Raw genomic sequence first — 26,438 nt, forward strand, 5'->3', positions numbered from 1 at the left:
GAGGTTTGAAGCAGGGACTTTCTTGTTAACCACTGCCCCCCTGTGCTACCCAGGAATGGAGGAAAGTCGCAGTCCTATGTACCAGTGTCTTCAGAATGAATTGTGTTAGAATGAAGTCATCTCTAAAGTAGAATTTGATGTCTTTAGATATTAATTCCACAAAAAGAAAGCCTTTTTAATTATTACATATGCTGGTATTACAAAGTATGCTTTCTTTCTCTGCAGATAAACAAAATGCTTATTAAATATGAACAGTGTGGGTCGGCTGCAGCAAGAAAGCAGAGGAAGGGTGGTGTGCATTAATTACTTCTCCAGACAGATGGAGCCAGTACAATGAATAGATAAAGGCTTTTCCTATTTTCCTAAAGAAAGACAAGTCTTTGTTCAAATAGAAGGGATGTTAAAGTCCCACGTTAATCATCATCCAGTCCCCTTTTCACGGCTTTGCCAACTTTAAATTGTTGAGATCTTGTTGACATCGAATACTAATGCTGTATTTTCTCATTTCCTGCATTCCCACATTTCAAAATTCCACTGTTGCAAAAGTGGAGAGCAAAAAAAGGGTGTCACAGTCTACTGAAGGAGAAAATAAGCTGTTAGTTCAACTGAATTCAAAACACTTTTTGAGATATTTAAGAAAAAAAAAACTTTATTTGTGACGTATTAACAAAACACATTACCAGATTGATTAAATCATAAGAATCACTATGATCACCTTTACAATGATGAGCAGGTGTACAAAAAAGTTATTAACAGATCTGCACTGTCACAGTCGACTGGTATGTGCCACTCACTGCCACACCCAACGACTGAGGAACATTCACTATACACAAGCAGAGAATACATCAACTTTATTTTTTTTAATTTCATTTTTTTGTATTTTGATTTTTTTTTTCTTATTTTTTTGCCTTTTTCTCTACTGGGCAAGGGAAAGGTACGGAAGGTGAGCAAATGATATAATTTCACAATAGTGTCTGTTTGATCATCATTTCAAAGTTGAACACAAGTTAGTTTAAGGACTGATTTTCTTATCCATGAAAATCATATAGGTAAAAACAGAAAGAAAAAAAGGCATTTCATAGCATAACACAATAGCATTATGTATATCTAGAAGATTAAATTTATTTTCAACATGATAAAAAAATGTGTTTCTTTTAGGTTTTTCCACAAATTGCTGTTGCCATGTCTGTATTTACTGTATGTTTGTGTCTGTATGGAGAGGTGTGTGTATTGTCTTTGAGAATGTGTATCAGAGGTATATGTATATATTCCAATACGCATTTCCCAGTGGAAAAACATATCTATGTATATATATATAGTATCTATATAGGATCTGTTTCCTTTGCTTATAACATGCAAACAGCCACTTGGTGATCTGACAGCACAGAAGTACACCTGAAGAACAGGGCAGGTGGGGAGGGAATAGTGTGCATGGGAAGGACTGAGCAGCACCTATATACCCCTATAGTGATCGGTAATATGATGGTCTAATAAAAGGAACAGTGAGGTGAGATTTTATGACACTTTCAGTCATGTTGATGCTGTTCCCATTTCTACCACACTATGTTTACACAATATCAGGGCCAAAATTTCCCAGCAACCTTTTTCCCCCCATATTCATGTGGAGCCATAAAGCAAAAAAAGGGAAATTTTAAGGTGATGCCAGGTGAAGCCAATGAACCTTGCATTTTGTTACCTTTCAGTCACAATTTTTATAATAATAGTAATTATCATAATTTGAATTCAGCCTCCAGCCTCTTTGTACTGCAGCTGAACTGTACTTCCCAGTCAGTGTTAACTGCAATACATGTGCTTGTGCAAAGGAGAAATGACTTGCCCAATAGTTTCTTTGTCTCCTACACTGTATCTACACAATGGACTACTATGACTACTATTTTCTGACTCGCACTCCATCTTGCCTCATATCTAGCACAGCATAATCTCAGTTTCTGCTAAGCTCTCAGGCGTCTTCGCAATTCAGTGCATACAAGTCATGCGAGAGATGACAGAGCTGTCAACAATGAGCAATCAGAGGAGACATTCTGGCAGAAGCGCCTAAACTCAGCTGAAGTTGAGACAAAAAAAATGTCTGTGAGAGTGTGACATGTGTCTATATGTCTATGTGTCTGTATCTGTGTAAATATGCAAATACACACATGTTACTGTTGTACAGTTCATTGAAGCAAAGTGGAAAGATGTCCAACCATGTTGATTTGAGGAAACAGGAGTAGAGCGAGGAAACAGGCGGCGGGCAAGCAAATCCTACAAGCACTGAAGCAGCCGAGGCAGTGGCGCAAGGCTTAAAGAACAACTATTTAACATTCAAAGACAGAAGAGGACGGATCGGAACAGAAATGAAGCGACAAGCAGCGTTCCTGCTTCCTAGCCATATAATACACTCCCATGTTAAGGGTGGCATTGGCCTTCAGTTTTTGGAGTTTCCACAAAGGGCTGCGTATTCTTTTCGTGTATTTTGAATTTATGTGTTCATGTTATGTTTGATTTGTTGGATTGTGTGTAAGCGGCGGAGAGAAAATCAGTGTTTGTGTACAGTAATGTGTGTTTCAGACTGGGTGTGCTAATTCAGACCCCATTAACCTGTGTCATATCCCAAGAGAAGAAGCCATGTCAGGGGCTGGTTGCATCAGCTGCACGTAGGTTCCCTAGTTATTGCCGAAGTCGCCACTAAACCCATTTCAGGCATTGCTAAAATTACAAGCGGTACCACTACAGAAATCTGTCCGAACATAACCTTAAGTAAACGCTAAAAATATTAAGCAAGCAATAAAGCAGGTGCAAATGATACAAGTCACACAAATGCACTCACTGACAATAAAGCATCTAGTTTTCTGCACACAGCATTTTTTTTTCTTTAGCAGTTCCCTGCTGTTTTGCAACTTGAAGGGCCACAGCCATGATTTTGAATGTTTCTGTCCATTGTCTACACATTGCACAAACACTGTGGGCTATTTTCAACTATTTAGTGTGTCATTCCTTTTCTCTTGGCATTAGATTCCATGGAATGTGAAAAATAATACGCTGAGACTCGCCTTAGGTACTGTACCTAATCTGGTTAATTGTGTCAGTGCAGTAGCTACACTATAGTGTGATGAAAATACGGCTTAAAACAAGGACAAAATTCGATGTGTTCACTTTGATGAACGGTGTGAAACAGTTCCGAGTCTCAGCTAATGCATTTTTGTGCTATAGTCCATTAAAAAAAACAATACTTTCCTGCATGGTAGGTGAAAAAAAAGAAACCCAATAGAATTTTCAAAAACAAAATGATGTGCTTTAGAAAATGATTAGCCTTAAAAAATGATTGGTAGAAAGTGGACTAAAACATTCAAATACTAGCATTTTTCTTTAAAAGTCAAATGAGAATCGGCCATGTTTTATGCCAATCTAGTCTCAAAACCATCCAGTATATTGCTATTACTTATTTGCTACTCATTCTAACTTTTAATAATATCGAAAGATCTCACCTTTGAACTCGCGCCTTAATACCTACTCTATCATTGAATTTAGCGACATGCTAATTGCAAAGGAATTAGCAGTTATGAGGCCACTACTTTATACCCTAACCTGGGAACAAACTTGCGCATAGTTGGTGCAACCCAGTCCAGGTCCTCAGCCTCCACAATGTGCTATGTTACACTGAAACAGAGCTCTTTATTTGAGCATGGTCTAACTTCTTTCAGGCACCTTGTTGTCTCAAAGGTGCTAATCCTATGCTACGCATACTGTATGCTGTCTTTGCTCATTTTATTATATTTTTTATGTATTTATTTTTTATAAAAGCCCACATTTTTAGATTTTCTACAACGCCTCCATAATACTGAAGACAATAGCCCCGTTTATTTTTTTTTAATTTTAAAGTTATTTCTTTTACTTTTTACTTACCCTTGAACTAGTCAAAAAGGAGGAGGGCCAGAGATGTCATCACAGGCAGCCTCAGTTGACAATGGTCGTTACAAATAGTACACCTTTTTTGGGTGCTATTTTTGTTGTTGTTATACAAACTGGGGGTGGGGGAAGGGGTTGGGGAAGTGGGGGTGGGCAGCAAATCACAAAGGCTAATCTAAGCCAATAAATCATTTTCTGGTGTAATTTGGTCCATTCTTTCGATAAAGAGCATTTGTTTAACAAGTTCGCATGACGTTTGGAGCCAGGCCTGGTCTAATGAGGATTTGGCCACTGTACAATGTCTATGCAAATATGGCGCAAGGAGGATCCCTTGGTTCTACAATATGCATTTGGCTTATTTTTCTGGCTCTGAAATTGGGTAGTTTGTTAATAGCTTTGCTTTCATATCACCACTTCTCTAGTCATCACCGCTTTCATCTTTTCCTTTCTCCTTCTTATCTTTCTTGTCCTTCTTCTTCTTTTTCTTCTTCTTGGCGTCCTCCTTCTTGCCAAAGCTTATGAATTCACCCTTGTCATCCACAGGACCTGGGTCGTGGCGGATAGAGATGATGGCTGGAGATCCAGGAATGATGAAGGCTTCAGGCGGAATCTCTCCTGGTTTCAGGGGCTGAGGAAGGCCATAGCCTTGTCCAGCGCCGTATCTGAAGTGCCAGCTGTTGCTGTTAACTCCAGCGCCCACTGGAGGTGATAGCTCTCCACCACCTTCTCCGTCTACACAAGCGTGATTAAAAAATGGAAAAGAACAAAAAGGAAAAAGAAAAACAAAGAAAAGAGAACAATTCATTACATTTTATTTATTTGTTAAAGGAACTGTTTAAAATTTAAAGTTAAATTGAAATGACAAAAAAGGAGAAAAGAGCTGAAATCAAAGCTATATAAGATATATTAAGGAAGTAAAATCTCAAATGAAAGCATCAATTGTCGAAAGAAGTGGTAAAGATGTGTAACTTGACTGATATTGACTGATATCAATTTTCCATTAATCTTTTATCAATGAGGTGCATTTTGTTGGTACATTTACACATACGCGTTGTATACTCTTTCACTGCGGCCTTAACACGCAGCGATATTTTGATCGTTTTGCTTGTAAGTGGTAGAAGCATGATATGATACATTTGGCATTACAGGGTTAAATGTTGGCCTGACAATAGCCAAGATTCATATACTTTAAGGAGAGCAATGCAACCCAGTTCACTGAAGGGAACACAGGAGGGGACTAACCTTTAAACCACAGGGATGTTTAACTTGGCAGTGTGATTTGTATTTGGATGATGGCTGCAGCATAATCCTACTCTCATTGGAAGCCAGAGACAAGGATTCAACATTCAGTGCATGGATGTGAAAGATAAAGAAACCCAGATTGCAAATTGACAAAAAAATAAAAAATGAAGAAGGGATCTATAGCCTATATTGAATAATTATTTTGAAACGTGAGAAAAGGACCCATCTATTGAGGTCAAAGGGTCATACATTTCGTAATGCAAAAAGAAAGCGGATGCTAGATGAGATGAAGACGGAGAGAGAAGGGAGAGAGAGCGTGAATGAGAGAGAGGCAGTAAGAAAGATGGGGGTGGGCGGGTTTTGCAGACACGGCGCTCTCAGGCCCACACCAGTTCCCTCTGCGCTGACCTACTTTCAGTCTGGATTTTATTTAGATCAAAAACGGGCCCCTACAAAAAGATTCTGTTTTATTTTTCTTTGTAGGCTATTTATGACATTGCTGGAGTGCTGAAATGATTTCAACCACTGCCCCACTGGGAAGTACACTATTTTGAAAATGTGTGCTCTTCAGACGCACAGTGTCCCACAGAGTCCCCACAACGAGTCCATTGAGTATAAAAATATATAACACGTACAGGCTATAATGACAGCAAATGTAATGGTCTCTACTGAACTGGTCAGTCAGTCGCTCTGCATTATTGTGCTGTTTAACCTCAGTGAGCATATAAAGTGTATAGGCATGCTTCATATATGATTTATCATTGACTCATTGCAAGTACATTAGATATTAAATAAAGAAACTACAATGCCAGAAAGGGTCATTGTTTTTAATATAGAAGGAGTAGTCAGATAACAGACGAATAAATTATTAGTTCGAATTAGTTTCTGCTTGCAGAAGTGATCATTTAATTATTACACGTGTTTAACATTTTATAATTAGCACATAGAAGACAAGGTGATGGAAAAAAAAAAGCCAAAATAAAACAGAAACAATGGGGTATAGCCAGGGGTCAAATTGGGATTTGGCAGATGGGGGAACTGGAAGCTTGGGTGTCGCAGTGCAACGTGGGGGAAAGAATTACTTAGAAATAAGTCAAGTAATAATTTGTTTAGCAAGCTCAGTAGAATTTTCTTTGCATGTAGACTGCGATCAGCTGACCTGTGCTGCTAGTCCAATATTCACTGCTTTAGCCAAATGAATTGAGCAAGATTTAAGGTGATATTTAATGGGGTAATGAGGAATTATAAAAGGTAGATTCACTGAGTGAATCTAATCGGCATCATCATCTTAAATATACATTTCTGTGTGCTACCCTTATTGTAGTATAAGCTAGTAATAGTACCCTAGACGTAACCAGCCCAGCATAGTGCATCACTATATCAACTATATGTTTTACCAATGTTTAAAATGAATGAGGGTATAACATGTAAGATTCAAGTTTCTAGTCTATAAAATTTAACTTGCTGAGCAGTCCTTTGAAAATTATCTCCTTTCCTCTCTTTCTTACATCTTTCTCCATCTCTGATAGTGTCACACATTAACGTTTTATTTTCTCTCCATGGGAAATACCGCAACCGTGCGTTTATCTGATGGATGCATTTTGTGACAAACTGTGCAGAAAGAGTTTGTTTGTTTGCTGATATTTGTTGAGCTGTTTGAAAAGATACATTCGAGTTTATGCTCCCTCCTGTTCAGCAGCTAGTTAAGCACCTCTACCACAACTTTACGTCTGCGCTGTGAACGCATCACAGGGAAGAGAAAGGAAAAAGGGATGTGTTGAAAGTGTAAGCGCGCTGTGGGATGTCATTATTTTCTTACCACTGAGCAAATACCTCCAGGCTGTCACTGAAAGCAATGCTAGTCTGCATCGCATGGAAATGAACTCATTCAATAGTAATAAGCATTAACCTGCCTATCAGATTTTATAAGTCGCCAACTGTGGGAGCTGGACTGCTGTTCTAGATCCTTCCAGGTCACATTAACACCTAGGTATCGCTACTGAAGGCATGCAGAGTAATCTGGTTGACCTTTTTCCTTAAAATTCACCCAACTTTCTGCATTTTTTTTGTTTCTTTGCTTAAATAATCAGCTTCTTAGTAATTATTTAGTGACAGATGTTATTATCTCACATTAACATTAGTGGACTTACTACTAATAAACTCTAATGCCAGTCGTTTTAGGATTAGGATTATACCATTTGACGGTCTGTTAGCGTATGTTTAATCTGTGCTCAACAAAGTCCGATTTAACTGATTTCATTGCTAAAGTGAGAAAGTCCACTTCTCATGTGGAGAAGAAAGAACATACTTTAAGTAATAAAATATGAAAAGATAGCTGCTCAGATGCACGACAAACTGCGGGAGAAAATATAGTGCACTTTACTAGTCTATACATAGTATACAGTTCATTTTTATGTAACAGACACACCATTTTCTGTTACCTGATAAGTCTTCTTAAAGGAAGGTGATTTTTTTGCTTAAATTTTGGGAGTTCTAAGTAATATTGTCTTATCTAATAGTTAAATGTTCACAAAGGGTCTTTCCACATTTTACATTTCATTTTTACAGGTTAATGTATGTAAGCATGCAATGTGAAAACACAGTATTAAAATTAATTTGGGGCAAGCGTTATAACCTGCAGTTTACTTTTCACCATAAAATTACACGTGACACAGTAGTTTGGACAGTAGTGGTGACACAGTAGTTGAGAACAAGCCATTAAAAGGTCATTAAAATTTCAACCTCATGTATTATGTATAATGTAGTCGGTGTAATTCGATGATTACCATACGAGTTAGAAACATTTTGTCTACTTTAAGTTTATATTCTGGTGGTGAAAGGTCAAATTAGGAATTCATCTTCATGGAATATCAAGTTTATTTAAATACATTTCAGGTGCCAAGGGAAAATCCTGAAGTTCACCTATAGACTGTATATAAAAGACAGACTTATCCATGTGATATGTGATGTCACACTGTTTGTGAATTCCTGTTCTGAAGGCCTGATGCCTGCATGGCTTGGGTTTTTGTGTGTGTGTGTGTGTGGGGGGGGGGGGGGGGGGTTGCTTTTTTTTTGAACAAGCAGTGAGCATATTTGGATCAATGGATAGAAAGATATCACTTGTCAAATATCAAAACTCAAGCAGAAACTCTTAGAAGGTCTATACCTCACAGCAAACCATATTATCTGTTAGATAACTACACTAAAAATACTCCAGAAGGTACCAGAGAGACTTCCAGTTCAGTGACTCAAATTAGCTGAGGTAAAGCTTAGCGTCTACCTATCAGTCAAAGGGGCCATGGGCCTAATAATACATAGTGTTAAGCCTTTAAGCAATTTAAACAGGTGATCTCAATATATTAAAACTCACTCTAGAGTTCCCATAAAGGCCAAAACATTCTGGTCTCCATAGAGGCTGTAAAAACATTTATTTCTGCTGTCTGGCAATTTACCATTGGGAGCCTAGAGGGACTGGCTTAACCTTTGAGCCAGGGCTGCTTAATTTTTCATCCTGAAAGGTTGCTACTTGAGTTGGTGGAAACATCTGGATCTATAATCAGTAGTAAATAAATGTTTGGATGATCTTTAGATTTTCTACAATTTTAATTTTGATTTGTAACCATGTTACCATTACCTGCTTAGAGTACCAAATGTGTGTGGATACAGTATACACAGAGCAGAGGTCAAAAAGTTTGTATTTCTCTGCATGATGTACAGAGAAGTACAATATCCACTGACACAGCACACCGAAACAAATGGGTATCGCCTTAGTGTCTTGGAACATTCTAGGGCTTCATGCGCTGCTTGAAAAAATCCAGACCTCTGGCATTGTTAATTTAAAAAACAACCCATGTTTTAATTCAGACATTTCCTGTTTAGGTGTATATAAGCTCTTCATGTCACAGAGTGCAACATTTTAAAGAGCTTTGCTGCCTTTGTGCTGCTGTTTATCTAACATGCCCCAGCCAGTGTTTCTTTTTAACAGCCTATACTTCACAGCAAATGGATTACACTGTAACTGCTAGTGAGCAGGGCAGTATAGCGAGGAGCACGTTGTGGCACCTGATGTGAAAATATAAGGGTGTCGGAAGCCTCATTTGGTGTAACCTACATTTAAAATAGGCTACTCCGAGACACGGTTCCATCTGAAATGAATCCCTCTGATGGTTTGTGGCACACTGAAATGCGACAGTCACAGTGCTCGTACATATATGTGACATGTACCACATGTATTCTGCATAGGATGCATAAACCTTGCTTTTCCACCTGATATCCTCTAAAATGCCTTTTTTTTCTTTCTTAAAACCATGGTTTTGCCAAGTCCCCTTCCCCTTTACTCCTCTGTTTTTTTGTCTCTAAATATTCCATTCAGAGATTGACCGGTTGCTATGGAAACTGCCTTCGCCCACTCCCTGCTGATGGAGGGTGCGGCTGCTGCAGCAATCTCTCAGTTAGACAGTGTTGCCAGGCAACAGGTCACATGGTGTTCCCTAGCAACACCACTACTGCAGGAACCTGCCAATCCTCTTAACCTTTCTCTCTCTGTTTCTCCATCCCCCCACACCTCGCTTTTTTTCCTCCATCCCCCTGTACGTCTCCTCTGTTCATCTTCTAATCACAGTTTCTTTAAATGTTGCCACATCTTTCTTTTTTTATGGCACTTTCTTGTTTGTGATAACAGCACATCTCCCCCTCTGGCATCAGACAAATGTCTCCTCATCTGCACCAAGGGTCACTTACATAAACACAGTTTTGAAGGTGCCACATTTAGATGCATCACAGCATGTCGGAAGACTTCATTGTGATAACAGTTTGCTACAGATGTGAAAATGTGTCACAATAAAGGATGACGTGTAACAGAGAGGATAAACCTGTCTGTGCCATTGCACTAAGCCACTCCTAAAAATGTATTTTCTAATGCATCAGCAACAACTGGAAGGACCGCAGTATGCTGAGCACTCCGCTTAAAGACAATATTTGAGTCTTTACAGGGCCAGAGTTGGCCAGATGGTTTCCATCTGCTGTAAGTAAAAAAATGCACATTTTTTTGCTGCACTCTGGCAGAGGGGAATACACTAGAACTGGGAAATGATGCAGCTGGTATCTCAAACAATTTCCCAACTTCCTTTTATACAGAGAGAAAAAGAAATCTTTATTTATACATGTTTACTGACAGGCAGTAAAATCATATTCTGTCCCTGGTTTGCCAAGTGATTTACTGTGATGCTACTCTTCACCCTCAAGTGTCTACGTATGTCCTAATTCCTGAAGCCAGACAGAAAATCAATGAATGGAAGCGGGGGTGGAAGAATAGGGGGACGGTTCACAATGCTGAAACATGGTTTTGAAATCTTGCTTACCAAAGTCTTCCAGTCTCTGTGCCCTTGTAAAGTTCCACACACAAACTTTTAAGCATTAGCTCTAAGACACACTTTCTGTAAAGCACGGGTCTACGAGTCCAGCTTTCTTTACACATCAGTTGTGTTGCAACATTTTTCAGCACTGTCACCCACTCACTAACTCATTCTTATAAGAGACAGCTGCCTTTTCTGATTTCTAGCTCTTGCTTGCTGCTGTTGTGGAAAGTGACAATATTCTAGGCATGAAAGTGCTCTGCATAAGGGTCCAACGGCTCTGGTGGCTATCTGACTATGCATGATTTAAGGACAAAAACAGCTTCTCATCCATCAAAAAGTAGAACTTTTTCCTTTGCTTTATTTTATTGTTTTGTATTTTATTTCATTTTATTTTATTTTGTTATATTGTGTTTTGGATTTTTTGTCTACTTTTTCTTGGGGCACTTTTTTCTAATGTACAGTACTTTGGTCAACACTGTTGTTTTAAATGTGTTATATAAATCAACTTGACCTTGACCTAGATGGTTTAACCCAAATTATATTTTGGGTATCTGAACTATTTCTAGCTAAATATTCAGAACTACATCTAGCTAACACAAAATCAGTTTTAAAAAATCTTCATCCTGTATCCTGATTCCTACATTTCCACTCACCTGCAGCACTAGATACAGTGGGCCAGTTCTGAACCAGCATGCCCTGGGCTCCCTGCATCACAGAGGACTCCTCCATGTGGACGGAACTGAAAGGCAATCACATTTAGCAAAGTCAGTGAAAAATTTGCAAACATTCAAATATTTAAAACTAGGACACATTTTCCTTAACATTCGGAGATTTTGTTATGAAATTCAAATGATTGTTGGTGCAGACCCTGGAATCCATCCACAACTGAGCAATTTAAAATAATAGTCTAATAAGATGACATTTCTGTTTAATATGAGCCAAATTAAGTGGTATTCAAATAGCTTAAAAACTTTTAAACAGCAATAATTTTAGACCTTGACAGTGGCTTTCTGGCTCTCCAGAAAGAGAAGTTGTGGATAAATTCATGTGGTCTTGTTGCAAGTGGGTACAGCCCCCCCCCCCCCCACCCCACCCCCACTTTAAAAAAAAAACCAAACCCAAACCATCCCACCCTTCAGGCTGAATACCTGTGCTTTGCCTCCTATGACAGAATATCTAAAGACTCAGGGCTTTTGTAATGCATTTAAATTGGTCTAGGAATAGCTATGAAGAAAGACGGAGCACATAAAAGAATGAGCAACTTTTCACAGAATAGAAATATGCATACTGACGACTACTGTAGGACTACATGAAGTGCTCTTTAAACTTTGCTGCTTATAATGAAAACTGAAAATAGCTGTTCTGTCCCAGACAACCAGCTGTTTTATGTGGTTGTGTTTGTGGTTGAAGTTGACCAGGATTAAGAACCGCTAAAACAGTGCGCACCAGTATACACTATAACTACACTAAAATACTATAACTATGCCCAAACACCTTGCTACATGAAAACAGTGCCACTTGCAAAGAATAACAAAGGTGCACTGCAAGTCTTCATTTTCATTAATTTTGGAGCTTCTATGTAAAATATGACTTGACGGATTTCTGCACTTGTAATCGTTCCATAGCTTTTGAAATTTATAAGCATAATGAACTATCATGATCCATGCTCAGTGTTTTGAATAGTAATTGAATATGTCTAAATGACTTTGATATCACAATAGAATAATGCATAAAATGCATATGTTTCATTGTGTGCCTTTAAAAAAAGAAATTCAACACTTTAAGTGACAAATACTTTCATAGTCACTTTGAAATAATAGCATAATGTAGGTTAATGTAGTTGTTACATGTTTATACAAATACATAAGAATACTACTGATGACAATAGTATATATAGAGCTTTTTAAATATAAAACTTTTTAAAAAGATCAGTTAAACCAGTGAAAAATTCATTTAACAGTCTATCAATCAAATTTTTTTACTAATTACAGATTTAGTACAGTGTGAGATTTTCTACTTTGTTTTGCCAACATTTTTGGGTGTGCTAGCTTTTCATCTTCCCTGTGATCTTTGTTTCACCTTGTGTGTGTTAGCAGGGGCTGAGCTATAAGAAGCACAGTAGGGGAGAGACAGGTGAAGTGAAGACAGCAAAACTATTTAAGTTAAAGAGCACTTGCTACTTTTCTACGAGTGCAATAAGCCTCCCAACAAATGTTAATCCGTTTGCAACCAAGGATGAACAGATGTCGACCCCAGATGTCTGAAAATCAGGCCAAAATATCAGCATTTTCTAAATCAGCCAACCTGAATCTGCCAGCGGTAACAAGGTTGCTAGAAGTTCTCCTTCTGATAGTAGGAAAGCTAGTTCTGGCCAGTGCCCTAGCAACCCCCAAACAAGAGGAAGAGATCTGGCTTTCACCTACAATGGCTGCTAGAGAGAAAAACTAACAAGGGTACAATTAAGGGCAAAAATAGGAATTTAACTCAGTTCTGAGAAAGAAAAACAATTATTTTAGTTTGTCCAATTTTCTGAGTGAGTGAGCAAACCTGCCCCTTTCCATTCTGGTCTCCAGTTTTTATGCTAAGGGAAGCCAACTGACAGCTTGCTGTATAGCTTTATCTTTGCCATGCTGACACCGTGGTGTGAAAACAATCACATTTGAGGAAATGCATTTGGCAGAAAGTCAAAATATTTGACTAAATATGAGTGTATGAGCTTATATAAAACTGACACACCCACCCTAGCAAAAAATCTTTTCCCTCATCCATTTGTTATAAATATATAGTTAATTGTTGTTGACTAGGTTTTCTGCAGCACATTAATACTATCATCTGCAACCTGCATTATCTTGATTTTCCCATGAAGAAAAAATGACCAGGTGTATTCTAAGCAGTTTGATGTATACGAATATGACACAGAAAGTACTGATGTACTGCACTTCTGTCTACACTCAGAATATGGGTCAACAGTGCCGGTGTTACATGCTGTGTGATAAATTACAGCACGCCTGTGTTGTGGCTAAGTGTTGATGTGAGCCATCTCTGTGTCTCTGTGTGTTTTACAGTCACTGTCATTTAAGAAGTGGCAGCGGCAAATTGCAGTGATGATTTATCTGAATCCATGTCATGTAACAGTGACTTGATGACAGAGTGCACATGATCCATACAAATTAACACTAATATCCAATTAAATCAACTTAGACTAAGAAGATGACTTCACAAATGAGCTGTAAGCACTGGTACCATGAAATTTGGAAGAATTTTGCAGAAAGCATAGGCGTGTGAATAGTAAACACATTTCCTGATGTCCCTGCTGTTTTTAGATCAACTTATGGGGAAATAAATGACATTTTCTGACATAATCATGGGGAAACTGTTAAGTTTTGTTTTGGGTAGAATTTTTTCTAATCGTTGGTGCTGCTTTTTTCTATGATCTTCTTCATTTCAGTATTCTCTGATTTGCAGCTAATGACACTGCTTAAAGTGTAGTGCTTCATTAATTAGATATATGTAGGTGGGAATACGCGAATATTTATGAAAGAGCAAGCACACTAAAATCACAGCAAGCTATTGTTGACACAATACCTTAGAAATCATGATTTTAGGAGAGGATAATCATAGCTAGAGTACTACAGTGTTTGTAGACTTAAAACAATTAAAATGTTTTAGTTTAATATGTCTTTGGAGGTGTTGTTTTGTGTGGATTTGGTCTAGCAATAAGAAAACATCATCTTTGCACAATAATATGTGATAAACAGAGAAATGCAAATGCATGCATGGGGTGGTGGTGAGGGGCAGTTGTACATGCAGACACTGAAGCACATGTGCATGTGATAATCTAGGAAATGTCATCATCTGCCTGTTTGTCCTTCATGCTTACAGCTTAAAGACTGCAAGTGAGGGAGTGATGCTCAGAATGTAGATGACCTATATAGTATTTCACTGCAGAGGACCAAGGCTATGAATCCAGTGACCGAAACGCAAAGGCCTTTTCCCAAAGGGAGAGGTTGAGGTTAAAGGTTCAAACAAATGCTTAGGTGCCACTCACAGTCATTTCTGAAAAGCTACAGCATTAGTGTTGCAGTAGCTTTTTGAATCATTTCCATAGAGGTGTAGGGATAAATGTAACTGTAACATGTGAATAAATCATTTGCTTGGGGAATCGTATATGTTATAGCTGCAATAGCAAAATAAGGGGTCTCTCTAATGGTGCAGACTAGATGGCGGCAGGATGAGTAGAGTGGAAAGGTGGAACCTTTTTTGAGATGATGAAAAGTTGCACAAGACTTTAACATAGAAAATGCTTACCTCTGCACCCCTGCCCTCAAAGATGCAGAATATCTCCAGTCAGCATTCGGGGCTTTGGGCTGAGCGAGCAAGAGGGAGAGAGAGGTAGAGAGAGAAAAGAAAATGAAGGAGAGAGAGGTAGAGACAGAGAGGGAGGATGAAGAGAGTAAGTTTAGCTTGATCTCATACTGTGCAGAGCCATGGCCTCATCAATTAATCATGATACGCATCCCAGCTCTGGACGTGATAGGAACACTGCAGTTGTGTCACTGATTGCAAGCACAAACACACACACACGCTTATGCACGCACGCGCGCACACACACAAACACACACACACACGAAAGGACTTTAAAAAGGACAATAACTGCAAGCCATATTGACAGCTTCTGGACAGTCTCTCATTCCACTGCTCTGTAAATGTGTGAGCTGGGAGAGTAATGCCCTTTAAAGGAATACTATGACAGTACAGACTGATGCGTATGTGTTTGTGTGTCACTGGAGTAAATCTGTCTGCTCCTGATGAACCTAGCTGAGTGCTTCAAATTCCCAGCAGCCCTCTGGTAAATAATTGCCTTTAAACTCCAATAAAAAAAGAGAGCTCATCACCAGGCCAACCACATCCAATATCTCTGGCCTGCATTGGTCCTTGCTATATTAAGATACGGCTATCTCAGCTATCAACACATAGTATTTATAAAAGTATTTCCTCTTTACTTGTGTTCCTTTTCTGAATATCTCATCTAAAACATTAAATTATCATAAATCAATGGTACCTGTATGGGCACATTTTAATAGTACATAGCACATTCTATACTTGCACTGAAAACCTGATAAACAACATTCCACATGAGCACAGAAATTTAAAAAGTATTGGTGAAGTTCAGATCTGGGGCTTGGGGCTATTCACCATTGAAAGCCTGCTAGGACTCCCAGAAATAAGTGGAAGTCCCAATAGGACTTTGGTCATTGTAGATTTCACTGATGATTCTACATTTAAGTTCAAAGAACGTCCCCCTCTTTGCAATATAAATGGCATAGAAGGGGCAAGTCATTGTTTTAATGAGCTAATGCTTTATAGCCATTAATTATGCCGGACTCTTTCATAATCACGTTCTTCATGAGTAGGCACATGCACAACGCTGAATTTAAAAAAAAAAAAAAAAAAAAGCACAAAAAAAGAAAGGAAAAAAAAAAGCTGTGTTTAAGAAACAAACCTGCTCTGGCAGCAGCAAGTGTCCCAGATAAAGAAAGCACATCATGTTCCTTAGTTCATATCAGGGGGGAGTATTTTTTGCTGGTAGACCCAGCCCATTTGAGTAAATTTAATTTGCGAGGCTGATGAACACAGTGTGGAGGTTAATTTCATTTACACTGCTACACTTGTCTTGATCAGATTTCTTTTTAAAATAACTAATTTACCAGAGACTGCCACCTGCTAATTAAGACAGGGAACTCGTGGAAAATCCAAACCTTCAACATCATATAAATTTAAAAAAAAACAACAACAACAACAAAAAAGCAAAAAACTAAAAATAACTAAAAAATGAATATTTGCATCATCAGCAAGCATTAGCGATAAAAGCAGAATATGTCACCCCAAACTTTTTTGCAAGAGTCATTTAAGACATAATCTAAATGACTTTAGAATAACTTTAACATAAACACAAATGGAAATAAGGTGCTCAGGAAATCGCATAAGCCAAACCCTTGATTTTAATATTGCCAGTTAAAAAGCTCTATTATTAAATGAGGTTAACTCATTAATGATTCTCTCTTTCTAAAAAAAAATCACCCAGAAGTCATAAATGCAATACAGCCATAAAAATAAACCTCAAAACTAACCATAAGCAGACATCAAGTCAGGAAACCCCAACTGCTCTTTGTCACTGCTTTACTCAGTCACACACAACAAAAACACAGACAAATCAAAACTGCATGCAAAGAGGGTGAGCAAGTAGTAGGAATGATACATGACCTGTTCCTGGTGTAGACGTGATGACAATCTCAAAGTGAAACACAAATCTCTGAATCATCAGAAATAACATAGGACCCTTGAAAAGCATCACAACTGACACTAATTCGGTGTGAGTGCTGAGCTAGGCTACACTGAGTAAGTTTGCAGTGCAAGTGGGAACTAAACAAAGAGACTGAAGGTTGCAGGGATTCAGTTCATCGCAGGAGAGGGTAAAAACCTGACGTGCAACATGTCATCTCCCTGCAGCAACAAAGTGGCAGTGACAGAGAATATGGTAACACTGCACACTGGGACAATATTGGAATGAAAAGTCAGGTTTGGCATGTTTAAAAGTGCCTAATACTACTTACACCTTGGTCAAATTCAAGACACTTTTTTAAACTTGAAGGTTCATGACCTTGCGGCTATGTGGACAAAAGGTAAAAATAAAAAATTCATGACCCACCTCTGGGCAGATTTGGAGGGAGGCATCGGGCATGCTCAGTCTGCGTACAAATCCACTTCCACTGGTGAAAAAGCGGTCGGCACCACTGCCCCAGGTGCCACTGATGGGTCGTCCTGTGTTGTAGAACATGAAAGTGTCACTGCCAGACGTGGCAGTCAGGCAGGTCTTGTAGCAGTAAGTCTTCGTTAGGGAGCCATTCCCACGTACTTCGATGTAGTGAGGCTCCACTTTAAGGTCTCTCCGAAGCACCACATTGTTATTAGGCTGGCCTGGAGCTCCACCACTGCCACCTCCGCCAGCACTCACACTGCTGTTCCCACCATCTGGAGGGGGTTTCTGTGACACACAGCATGGGGAGCAGGACCCAGGCTGGGTGCAGTAGGCGTGGCAGCGGACGATAGCCAGCACCACCACAGTGACCAGGAAAACAAAGGTCGTGGCACTCAAAGCCACGGTCAAGTAGACGGTCACTTTGGACAAAGGGATTGGGCCTTGAGGTCGAATTATCCTCTTGGGATCAGACACCACTTTTGGTGGCACCTCCATGACTGCCACGTTAATAGTAGCGGTGGAGGAAAGAGCAGGCTGGCCATGATCCTTTACAAGAACAGTTAGAGTGAAGGAGGTGGAGTTGTCTTCCAAGATCCTCCGAGTGGTCCTGATCTCTCCATTGTGTTCGTGCACCTTGAACAAGTCCGGGTCAGTGGCTGTCTCCAGCACATACCCCAGCCAAGCATTTGGACCAGCGTCTGCATCGTATGCCACCACTTTGGTCACCAGGACACCAGGTTCGGCATTCTTTTGTACCGTCTCCAAGGAGCGCGTGCCATTGCCAGGGGGGTTGACTATCAGTGGTGCATGGTCATTCTGATCCATTATATAGATGTAGACTGTGGCGACGCGGCTGAGTGGAGGAATGCCCCCATCTTGGGCTTTGACCTGGAAGTGAAACTCTCTCAGTGACTCATAGTCAAAGGCTCGCAGGGCATAAGCCTCCCCTGTATCGGCCTTCACAGACACATATGAGGTGACAGGAATGCCGTGGTTGTTGTCATTGAGCACTGTGTAGGTGATGCGTGCGTTCTCTTTGATGTCGGCATCTCGAGCTTTCACAGTACACAAAGAGGCCCCGGGGGCATTGTTCTCAGCCACATAGACTGTATATGAGGTCTGTTCAAATCGTGGTGGGTTGTCATTAACATCTGCCACATCCACCTGTATAGTCTTCTGGGAGGATAGGGGAGGATTTCCTCCATCTGTGGCACTCAGAGTGACATTGTAGGCATCAGTGGTCTCACGGTCCAGAAAGGCTGAGGTAACCAGAGTGTAATAGTTTCTGAATGACTTGATCTTGAATGGAAGGCCTGCTGGGATCTCCAAGTTCACCTGCTTGTTAGCTCCAGAGTCTCGATCAGTAACACTAATAAGGGCCACAACTGTGTCTGCACGGGCATCCTCCCTCACGGGGCTCGACAGAGATGACAACACTATCTGAGGGACGTTGTCATTCACATCCACAACCTCTACTACCACCTTACAGTGTGCTGCCACAGCACCGGGGCCCCTGTCCATTGCCTGAATGTACATCTCATAGGAGTTAGTCTCTTCATAATCAACATTGTTTCTCACTCTTATCTCTCCTGTATTAGTGTCCATGCTGAACATCTGCCTCACTCTCTCCGGGGTGTAGCTGCTGAAGGAGTAATAAATCTCCCCATTTGTGCCCTCATCCAGGTCAGTTGCATTCAGTTTGATCACCAGGGTGTCTTTGGGGGAGTTTTCTAAGACTTTCACTTTGTACACTGAGCTGTCAAATGAGGGAATATTGTCATTTGAGTCCAGTACCCGGACACTGATTTTAGTCGTCCCTGTTTTTTCCGGCGTCCCACCGTCCACAGCACTTAGAATTAATTGATGGTAAGGCGTCTGCTCGCGATCAAGGGGCTTTTTGAGCACAAGCTCGATGTGCTTTGTATTTAGAGAGGGTTTGTTAGAAACCAGCGCGAAATGGTCGTTTGTGCTAAGCTGATACATGCGAACAGAATTTGACCCAGTATCTGGATCTTGAGCGTTTTCAATTGGGTAACGAGACCCCGGTAAAGCAGACTCTATTATTTCCAATTGATACTCGTCTCTGGGGAACTGCGGCGCATTGTCGTTGGCATCTACAATCTCCACCTCGACGTGGTGCACTTCAGTGGGGTTTTCAATCAGCACCTCTAGATTAATGAGGCAGGTGCTGGATAAATCGCACAGTGCCTCCCTGTCAATCCTTTCATTGACAAGCAATTTCCCATTTTTGGGGTTGACAATCACATAGCGTTTGCCGCTGTTGGAGGTTACCTTGATTTTTCGGGTGGCGAGCTTTCGAATATCCAGCCCCAAGTCATGCGCCAGATCACCGACCAGTGCCCCATTTTCTAGTTCTTCTGTAATCGAATATCGTAACTGTCCAAATGAAAGGCCACAAAATAATGAAAATATCACAAAATAAAAAGGCACATTATTCCCTATCCGGTTGCACAGCCCAGCCACAGCCATTGCAAGCTCACAGGATCCGCAGACGGATTAAATGCAGCCTTCCGCCTTTTTAGCTTGCAGTATCTCGCATCCCAGCACCTCATTAAGGTGGGCTAATTGGTCTCCCGGTAAATGAAACAGAAGCGGCTCATCCACTGTGATACCCGGCTGAAGCGAATCCTCTCCAGCGCATCCATATTACCTTTGTCCGTGATGCGCTTTTTTGTCTCCAATGCGCGCTGCTGACGGGTGTGTTTCCCTGTCGCTGGAGCTGTTAGATAATCAAGGCAGGCGAAGTTTTACCTTATGGAATCGGAAAAGACCGCTGTCCCTTTCAAAATAAAATTATAAGCGGTCTGTGCCTAAGTTTGCTTGCACTAGAAGAGGAGAAAAAATTACTTAACCAATCCAATGTGTGGGATTATGTTAGGCGCTGAAATAAAAGGAAAAAGGTCACAGCTTGTCAAGGATTTCAGTAATTCCTTGCTTACAAAAAATATTTTGTAAAATTTTGAACCATTATGAATAATAATTTGTTCATAATCACATAAAAATTAGTGATACGTCACTTAACTATCACCTTTTTAAATAGTTATTTTAGTATTGATTAAAGACTTTTATGTGAGACGTGATGCTTGAACTGTATTACATTTTTTGTGCCTCATGTTGTATGACATGATTAAAAAGTATTATGTTTATGTATTTAATTTAGTTTAATAAATGGAATTATGAACCAAGCTCTACGAGTCAAATATTTACACAGTATGTTCTGTGCAAAAAATAAAGCAGTACCAGTCTTTTCATATTAGGTTTATTTTGAATGGATAACCGGAACTCATAAAATTCAATGTAGGTGACTTGACCTTGGAAGGACACTATCCCGCCCTAGCGCGCACTCAGATTTCAGCTCTCTCCTCTCCGCTGTGGCGCAGCTCCCCGCTTCCCCCTCCACCCATTTCTCTCCTCTCATCCCCCCATTGCGATGTCGGTGTAAGGTCTGTGAGCTAACCACATATTAAAGCACCTCCAGAAAAAAAAAGAATGGCGACCACACAAAAAGACCACATAAATATTTGGCGTATGCATCCAGTCTCACCAGACTTTCATCCCGTAATTAAAATTAGCTGTGCAGCATGTGGCAAAATATTAATCGTAGACTTAAAGGGAATTGATGATATAACGCGGATATTTAGTTAAAATGTTTTATTTGGCAGATTCTCTTGGATTCACTATTGCGCAAGAAGTGAGGGGCGGTGGTAATGAATGGATCCGCCGAAACTCTCAGCGTAATAAAATACAAATGTGGGGAAACGTGTTCACAAACACAGACACATGTCCGGGAACTGGCTCATGTTTGTCGTCCTTTGTCTGCTCCGAAGTCGCAAGGATGGTTAATTTGCCAGTGGCGATTCTGCAGCGCAGCCTACCGCATGGCGATCATTTAGGCAAGGCACAGCAGCAAGAAAACATTGTACTGACAATCACAAGCTCCTCTCCACATGGATCACTGTCAGAGGCAGACCTCAGACTGTCAGGTCACATAATCGTATTAAAGAAGTCCCATAAAGGACCCCATAAAGCAGAAGTCTCATTCCCTGTATGAAACATGATATACCATATACGGGTGAATGATGACAAAATGATGACAAAATATAATATATATATATATGTGTGTGTGTGTGTGTGTGTGTGTGTGTGAAGGAAGGGGGGGGGGGGTACTAAAGGAGCAACAGAATCATAGGAAATGATCACAAATCACAGAAAACCATGACAGAGGTTTGCTAGGTCAGTAACCATGGCTTGGGGTAGAGCCTGAACATAACACCTATCACCACTATGAATACAAAGGAAGCTCTACTGATGTTACACATTATGAAGCTCAGAGCTTTATGGTGAATAACAAGGAAGAGTAATAGCAATTTGAGGTGAAAGCTAGCAAACCACTGGAAAAAAAGAGTGACTTGTATCATTTCAATGTAAAAGGGCAGCATTTTGTTTCTGATTAAGCTAAGGTCTGGGAAATCGTTCCAAATCAGACAAGCAAAGTCGGTCACAACAGCTGGCAAGGCTGTCCTGATAGCCTTAAGCAGAATAGATCACTGGATGAATGCATCCAATGGAGGAAAGCCATAACGGCTCCTTTGGCTATTACACAGTATATGCACAGTTAGCTGGACCACTAGAATGTGTTGCAATAATAATCAAGGTTTTATCAGTATTTCTGCAACAAAACATCACTTTAATGTCAATGCCATATGCTACTGAGATATCATGAATCACCACATAGCTGAAGTAAAGAAAAAATAAGGAGAAAATAGGTTAAAACAGCCATCGATGTGTTTTTATTTAGTACACAGAAGATATTTTGCTACTTGCACTAAGCTGTTTCCCATCCTGCCCTAGAATTAGCATGCCTTTCGTCCCTAATTTGGATTTTTACAAGCTATTAAATTTCATCTTGGTGCTAGTGCAGGGTTGTGATAGTGAAAAACAACAGGCACAAAAGAATTGAATGTTTACAATATTAAGTCTCAGACCTCCTAATGTGTGAACTCCATACAGTTATGAAACAATATAATAATATAATAAAAAATGTAATTGAGTAATTATTGAATATCGCCATATATATATATATATGTATGTGCATGTTATAGATAGACACATTTTTCATTCAGTTATTCTCCTTGCTGTTCACCTGTTCATCTGGTTATAGGAACCATTTTGCATTTGTTGCATAAGGCTTCTGTTTCCATAGCAACAGCAATTTGATGAATATGTGAGCTAAATTGGATGTGCTGTCCTCACACAGATCTATGCTTATTTATATTCCAACATAATGAAAGGTCCGTGTTACGCTTACCAACAAAGAAAGAAGTGTGAGGTACACCTTTCACCACAGAGATTTTTGAACTGATCTTAACTTTGCCTGCTGGGGAAAGTCTGTGCCTGTTCATGTTAATGTTCGATTTAACACAAGCCTTTTGTGACTTCTGTGACAGACATGGCCATTTTGCCAAACTGCACAGTATTTAATGGACTCCTGCTTGCATCTAAAACAACCAGCAGACGCATCATAAATGAGTGCAGCAGTAACCCCATGGCAAGGGCAACCATGCACATAGATAACCGGCCACAGGCATCACTCAAGATGGAGCATAAGTCACACTGCACTTCACTCCATCATAGTACATTCAGAAGATTACCCTCCAGTTCAACATTCACTATTTCCATCACTGGTCTCCCTGCGAGTGGGAAGCTTGCTTATTGGTATCCTGGTTATTCATGTTTGCATATCCACATCTTTAATATTCAATACATACAACAAATTACAACAAACATACAAAAAAAAGACAGATGTTGTCTGTGGAGATCTAGTGAAATAAATGGTAAATTTTGTAGATTCTGCAACAGATTTGTATCAGTGTCTTGTCCAGTGTGTCTCTCTAAATCAGAGTGACAGCCTGGTCATGTCCTTTTCTGCAATAATGTAATAACTGTTTTATCTTTGTCACACAGCCTCCTCACAAAATCAAACAAATGACAGGGATACTTTGCAGGAAACCTCTTTAGTTTTCTTTTAGCTGTAGTCCAGATCAAAGCTCTAGGTGATAAGACTCATGACCCCATTGTGCATGGGCTCCAGCCAGGGTATCTTTGCTGCTCATCTGACTCATGCATAAATGGGTCAAGTTCTCACATGCTGTCTGACACTTTGACCGATAATGCTGCCAATCTAATAGCAACATGGGTTCCTAAATGAAACAACAAGGGTAAGCTTGTGTAGCAGGTAAAGCTGCTCTGATCTGACCTGATTAAATCAAACGTTTAAAATAGTTTTTTTCTGAACATCACATCCAGATGACAAGTGTGATAACTATTTTATACTGGACGATCCAGCGTTGCTCCTCTTCCATCCTCAGAAGTCAGACTGACCCAGTAGCTTCTTGCCAAATCTGAGTGATGTCTTTATTATCCGCTTTTAACAAATATGGGTCAGGTAAACCTTGTTTAACTCCGCCGTTGGAGGAGTTAAAGGAGGAGGGTTGGGCCTGGGGTTAGCAACCCCACCCCAGAAAAAATCTCAACCACTACAGGAAATGCCAATAAGAAAAACAGAGACTAACTTTCTGGAAGATGGAGGACCCCCGACAGGGACGAATGACGCTAGGTGGTGAAAGCCGAAAGGAAGCCACCGAACCGATTCTCCTTTCGACCAGGAGAACCACTCTGGAGATCTAACTTTGGTGGCCCATACCCTGGGAGTGGTGACGGGTAGTAGTAGTAGAAACCTACAGGGTGGGCCATTTATATGGATACACTGTAATAAAATGGGAATGGTTGGTGATATTAAAGTTCTGTTTGTGGCACATTAGTATATGTGAGGGGGCAAACTCCTCAAGATGGGTGGTGACCATGGTGGCCATTTAGAAGTCGGCCATCTTGGATACAACTTTTGTTTTTTCAATAGGAAGAGGGCCATGTGACACATCAAACTTATTGGTAATGTCACAAGAAAAACAATGGTGTGCTTGGTTTCAACATAACTTTATTTTTTCATGAGTTATTTACAAGTTTCTGACCACTTATAAAATGTGTTCAATGTGCTGCCCATTGTGTTGGATTGTCAATGCAACCCTCTTCTCCCACTCTTCACACACTGATAGCAACACCGCAGGAGAAATGCCAGCACAGGCATCCAGTATCCGTAGTTTCAGGTGCTGCACATCTCGTATCTTCACACCATAGACAATTGCCTTCAGATGACCCCAAAGATAAAAGTCTAAGGGGGTCAGATCGAGAGACCTTGGGGGCCATTCAACTGGCCCATGACGACCAATCCACTTTCCAGGAAACTGTTCATCTAGGAATGCTCGGACCTGGCACCCATAATGTGGTGGTGCACCATCTTGCTGGAAAAACTCAGGGAACGTGCCAGCTTCAGTGCATAAAGAGGGAAACACATCATCATGTAGCAATTGCAAATATCCAGTGGCCTTGAGGTTTCCATTGATGAAGAATGGACCCACTATCGTTGTACCCCATATACCACACCAAACCATCACTTTTGTTGTTCCAGCAGTCTTGGAGGGATCCATCCAATGTGGGTTAGTGTCAAACCAATAGCGGTGGTTTTGTTTGTTAACTTCACCATTCACATAAAAGTTTGCCTCATCACTGAACAAAATCTTCTGCATGAACTGAGAGTCCTGTTCCAATTTTTGTTTTGCCCATTCTGCAAATTCTGTGCGCCGATCTGGGTCATCCTCGCTGAGATGCTGCAGTAGCTGGAGTTTGTAAGGGTGCCATTTGTGAGTAGCTAATATCCGCCGAAGGGATGTTCGACTAATGCCACTCTCCAGTGACATGCGGCGAGTGCTACGCTGTGGGCTCTTGCTACGCTGTGGGCTCTTGCTACGCTGTGGGCTCTTGCTGAATGAAGCTAGGACAGCCACTGATGTTTCTTCATCAGTGACAGTTTTCTTGCGTCCACATTTTGCCAAATCCAACACTGAACCAGTTTCACGAAACTTAGCAAGCAGTTTGCTAACTGTAGCATGGGAGATGGGTGGTCTCGTAGGGTGTCTTGCATTGAAAACTGCTGCAATGACCCAGTTACTGCGTTCACCAGATATCAACACAATTTCGATCCGCTCCTCACGTGTTAACCTCTTCGACATGTCAATGGCTGTGAACAAATAGAAACTTGTAAATAACTCATGAAAGAATACAGTTACGTTGAAACCAAGCACACCATTGTTTTTCTTGTGACATTACCAATAAGTTTGATGTGTCACATGGCCCTCTTCCTATTGAAAAAACAAAAGTTGTATCCAAGATGGCCGACTTCTAAATGGCCACCATGGTCACCACCCATCTTGAGGAGTTTGCCCCCTCACATATACTAATGTGCCACAAACAGGACTTTAATATCACCAAACATTCCCATTTTATTACGGTGTATCCATATAAATGGCCCACCCTGTAGTTTAGAAAAAACTGTAATGCTAAGTTGGAGTAAAGATTCCCTGCTAAAGGATAATCTTAATATTGCAAATACAATAAGTCTGAAGAGTACACACATTTTACCATTGTTCACATTGATTAAGAGTTTCTAAATAATATTTTTGCAAAGGTTATCTGACTTTGCCTGGGTGTTCTGGTAGTGTAAGCGTCGACCTCACAGGTTTTCTATACACAATATTGCCAAAAGTATTTGATTGTCTGCCTTCACACACATATAAACTTGTGTGACATCCCATTCTTTAGGGTTCAATATGATGTGGGTCCACCCTTTGCAGGTATAACAGCGTCAACTCTTCTGAGATAGGCTTTCCGCAAGGATTGGGAGTATGTTTATGGGGATCTTTGACCATTTTTCCAGAAGCAAATTTGTGAAGTCAGACACTGATGTTGAATGGGAAGCCTGGCTTGCAGTCTCCGCTCTAATTCATCCCAAATATGCTCTATCGGGTTGAGGTCAGAACTTTGTGCAGCCCAGGCAAGTTCTTCCACACCATTCATGTCTTTATGGACCTTGCTTTGTGCACTGGTGTGCAGTCATGTTGGAAGAAAAGAGGCCATCCCCAAATTGTTCCCACAAAGTTGGGAACATGAAATTGTCCAAAATATCTTGATATGCTGAAGCATTAAGAGTTCTTTTCACTGGAACTAAGGGGGTCAACTAAGGGGGGAACTAAGGGGGC

The 26,438-nt window shown here is 40.3% G+C and overlaps 1 protein-coding gene across 1 annotated transcript; it reads right to left on the reverse strand.

Annotated features, from left to right (window-relative positions):
* Window positions 1–629: 629 nt before the first annotated feature.
* LOC134635716 (protocadherin alpha-C2-like) lies at window positions 630–20,004 on the reverse strand. The gene is made up of 4 exons (XM_063485192.1): window positions 17,215–20,004; window positions 14,814–14,872; window positions 11,159–11,244; window positions 630–4,638 (listed from the first exon to the last, which is right to left on the reverse strand). Exons 1-4 carry the CDS (start codon window positions 19,753–19,755, stop codon window positions 4,325–4,327), a joined length of 3,000 nt encoding a protein of 999 aa, XP_063341262.1. The 5' UTR covers window positions 19,756–20,004; the 3' UTR covers window positions 630–4,324.
* Window positions 20,005–26,438: the final 6,434 nt, after the last annotated feature.

Source organism: Pelmatolapia mariae, linkage group LG10_11 (assembly GCF_036321145.2).
Source record: "Pelmatolapia mariae isolate MD_Pm_ZW linkage group LG10_11, Pm_UMD_F_2, whole genome shotgun sequence".
In the NCBI taxonomy this organism is placed as follows: domain Eukaryota; kingdom Metazoa; phylum Chordata; class Actinopteri; order Cichliformes; family Cichlidae; genus Pelmatolapia; species Pelmatolapia mariae.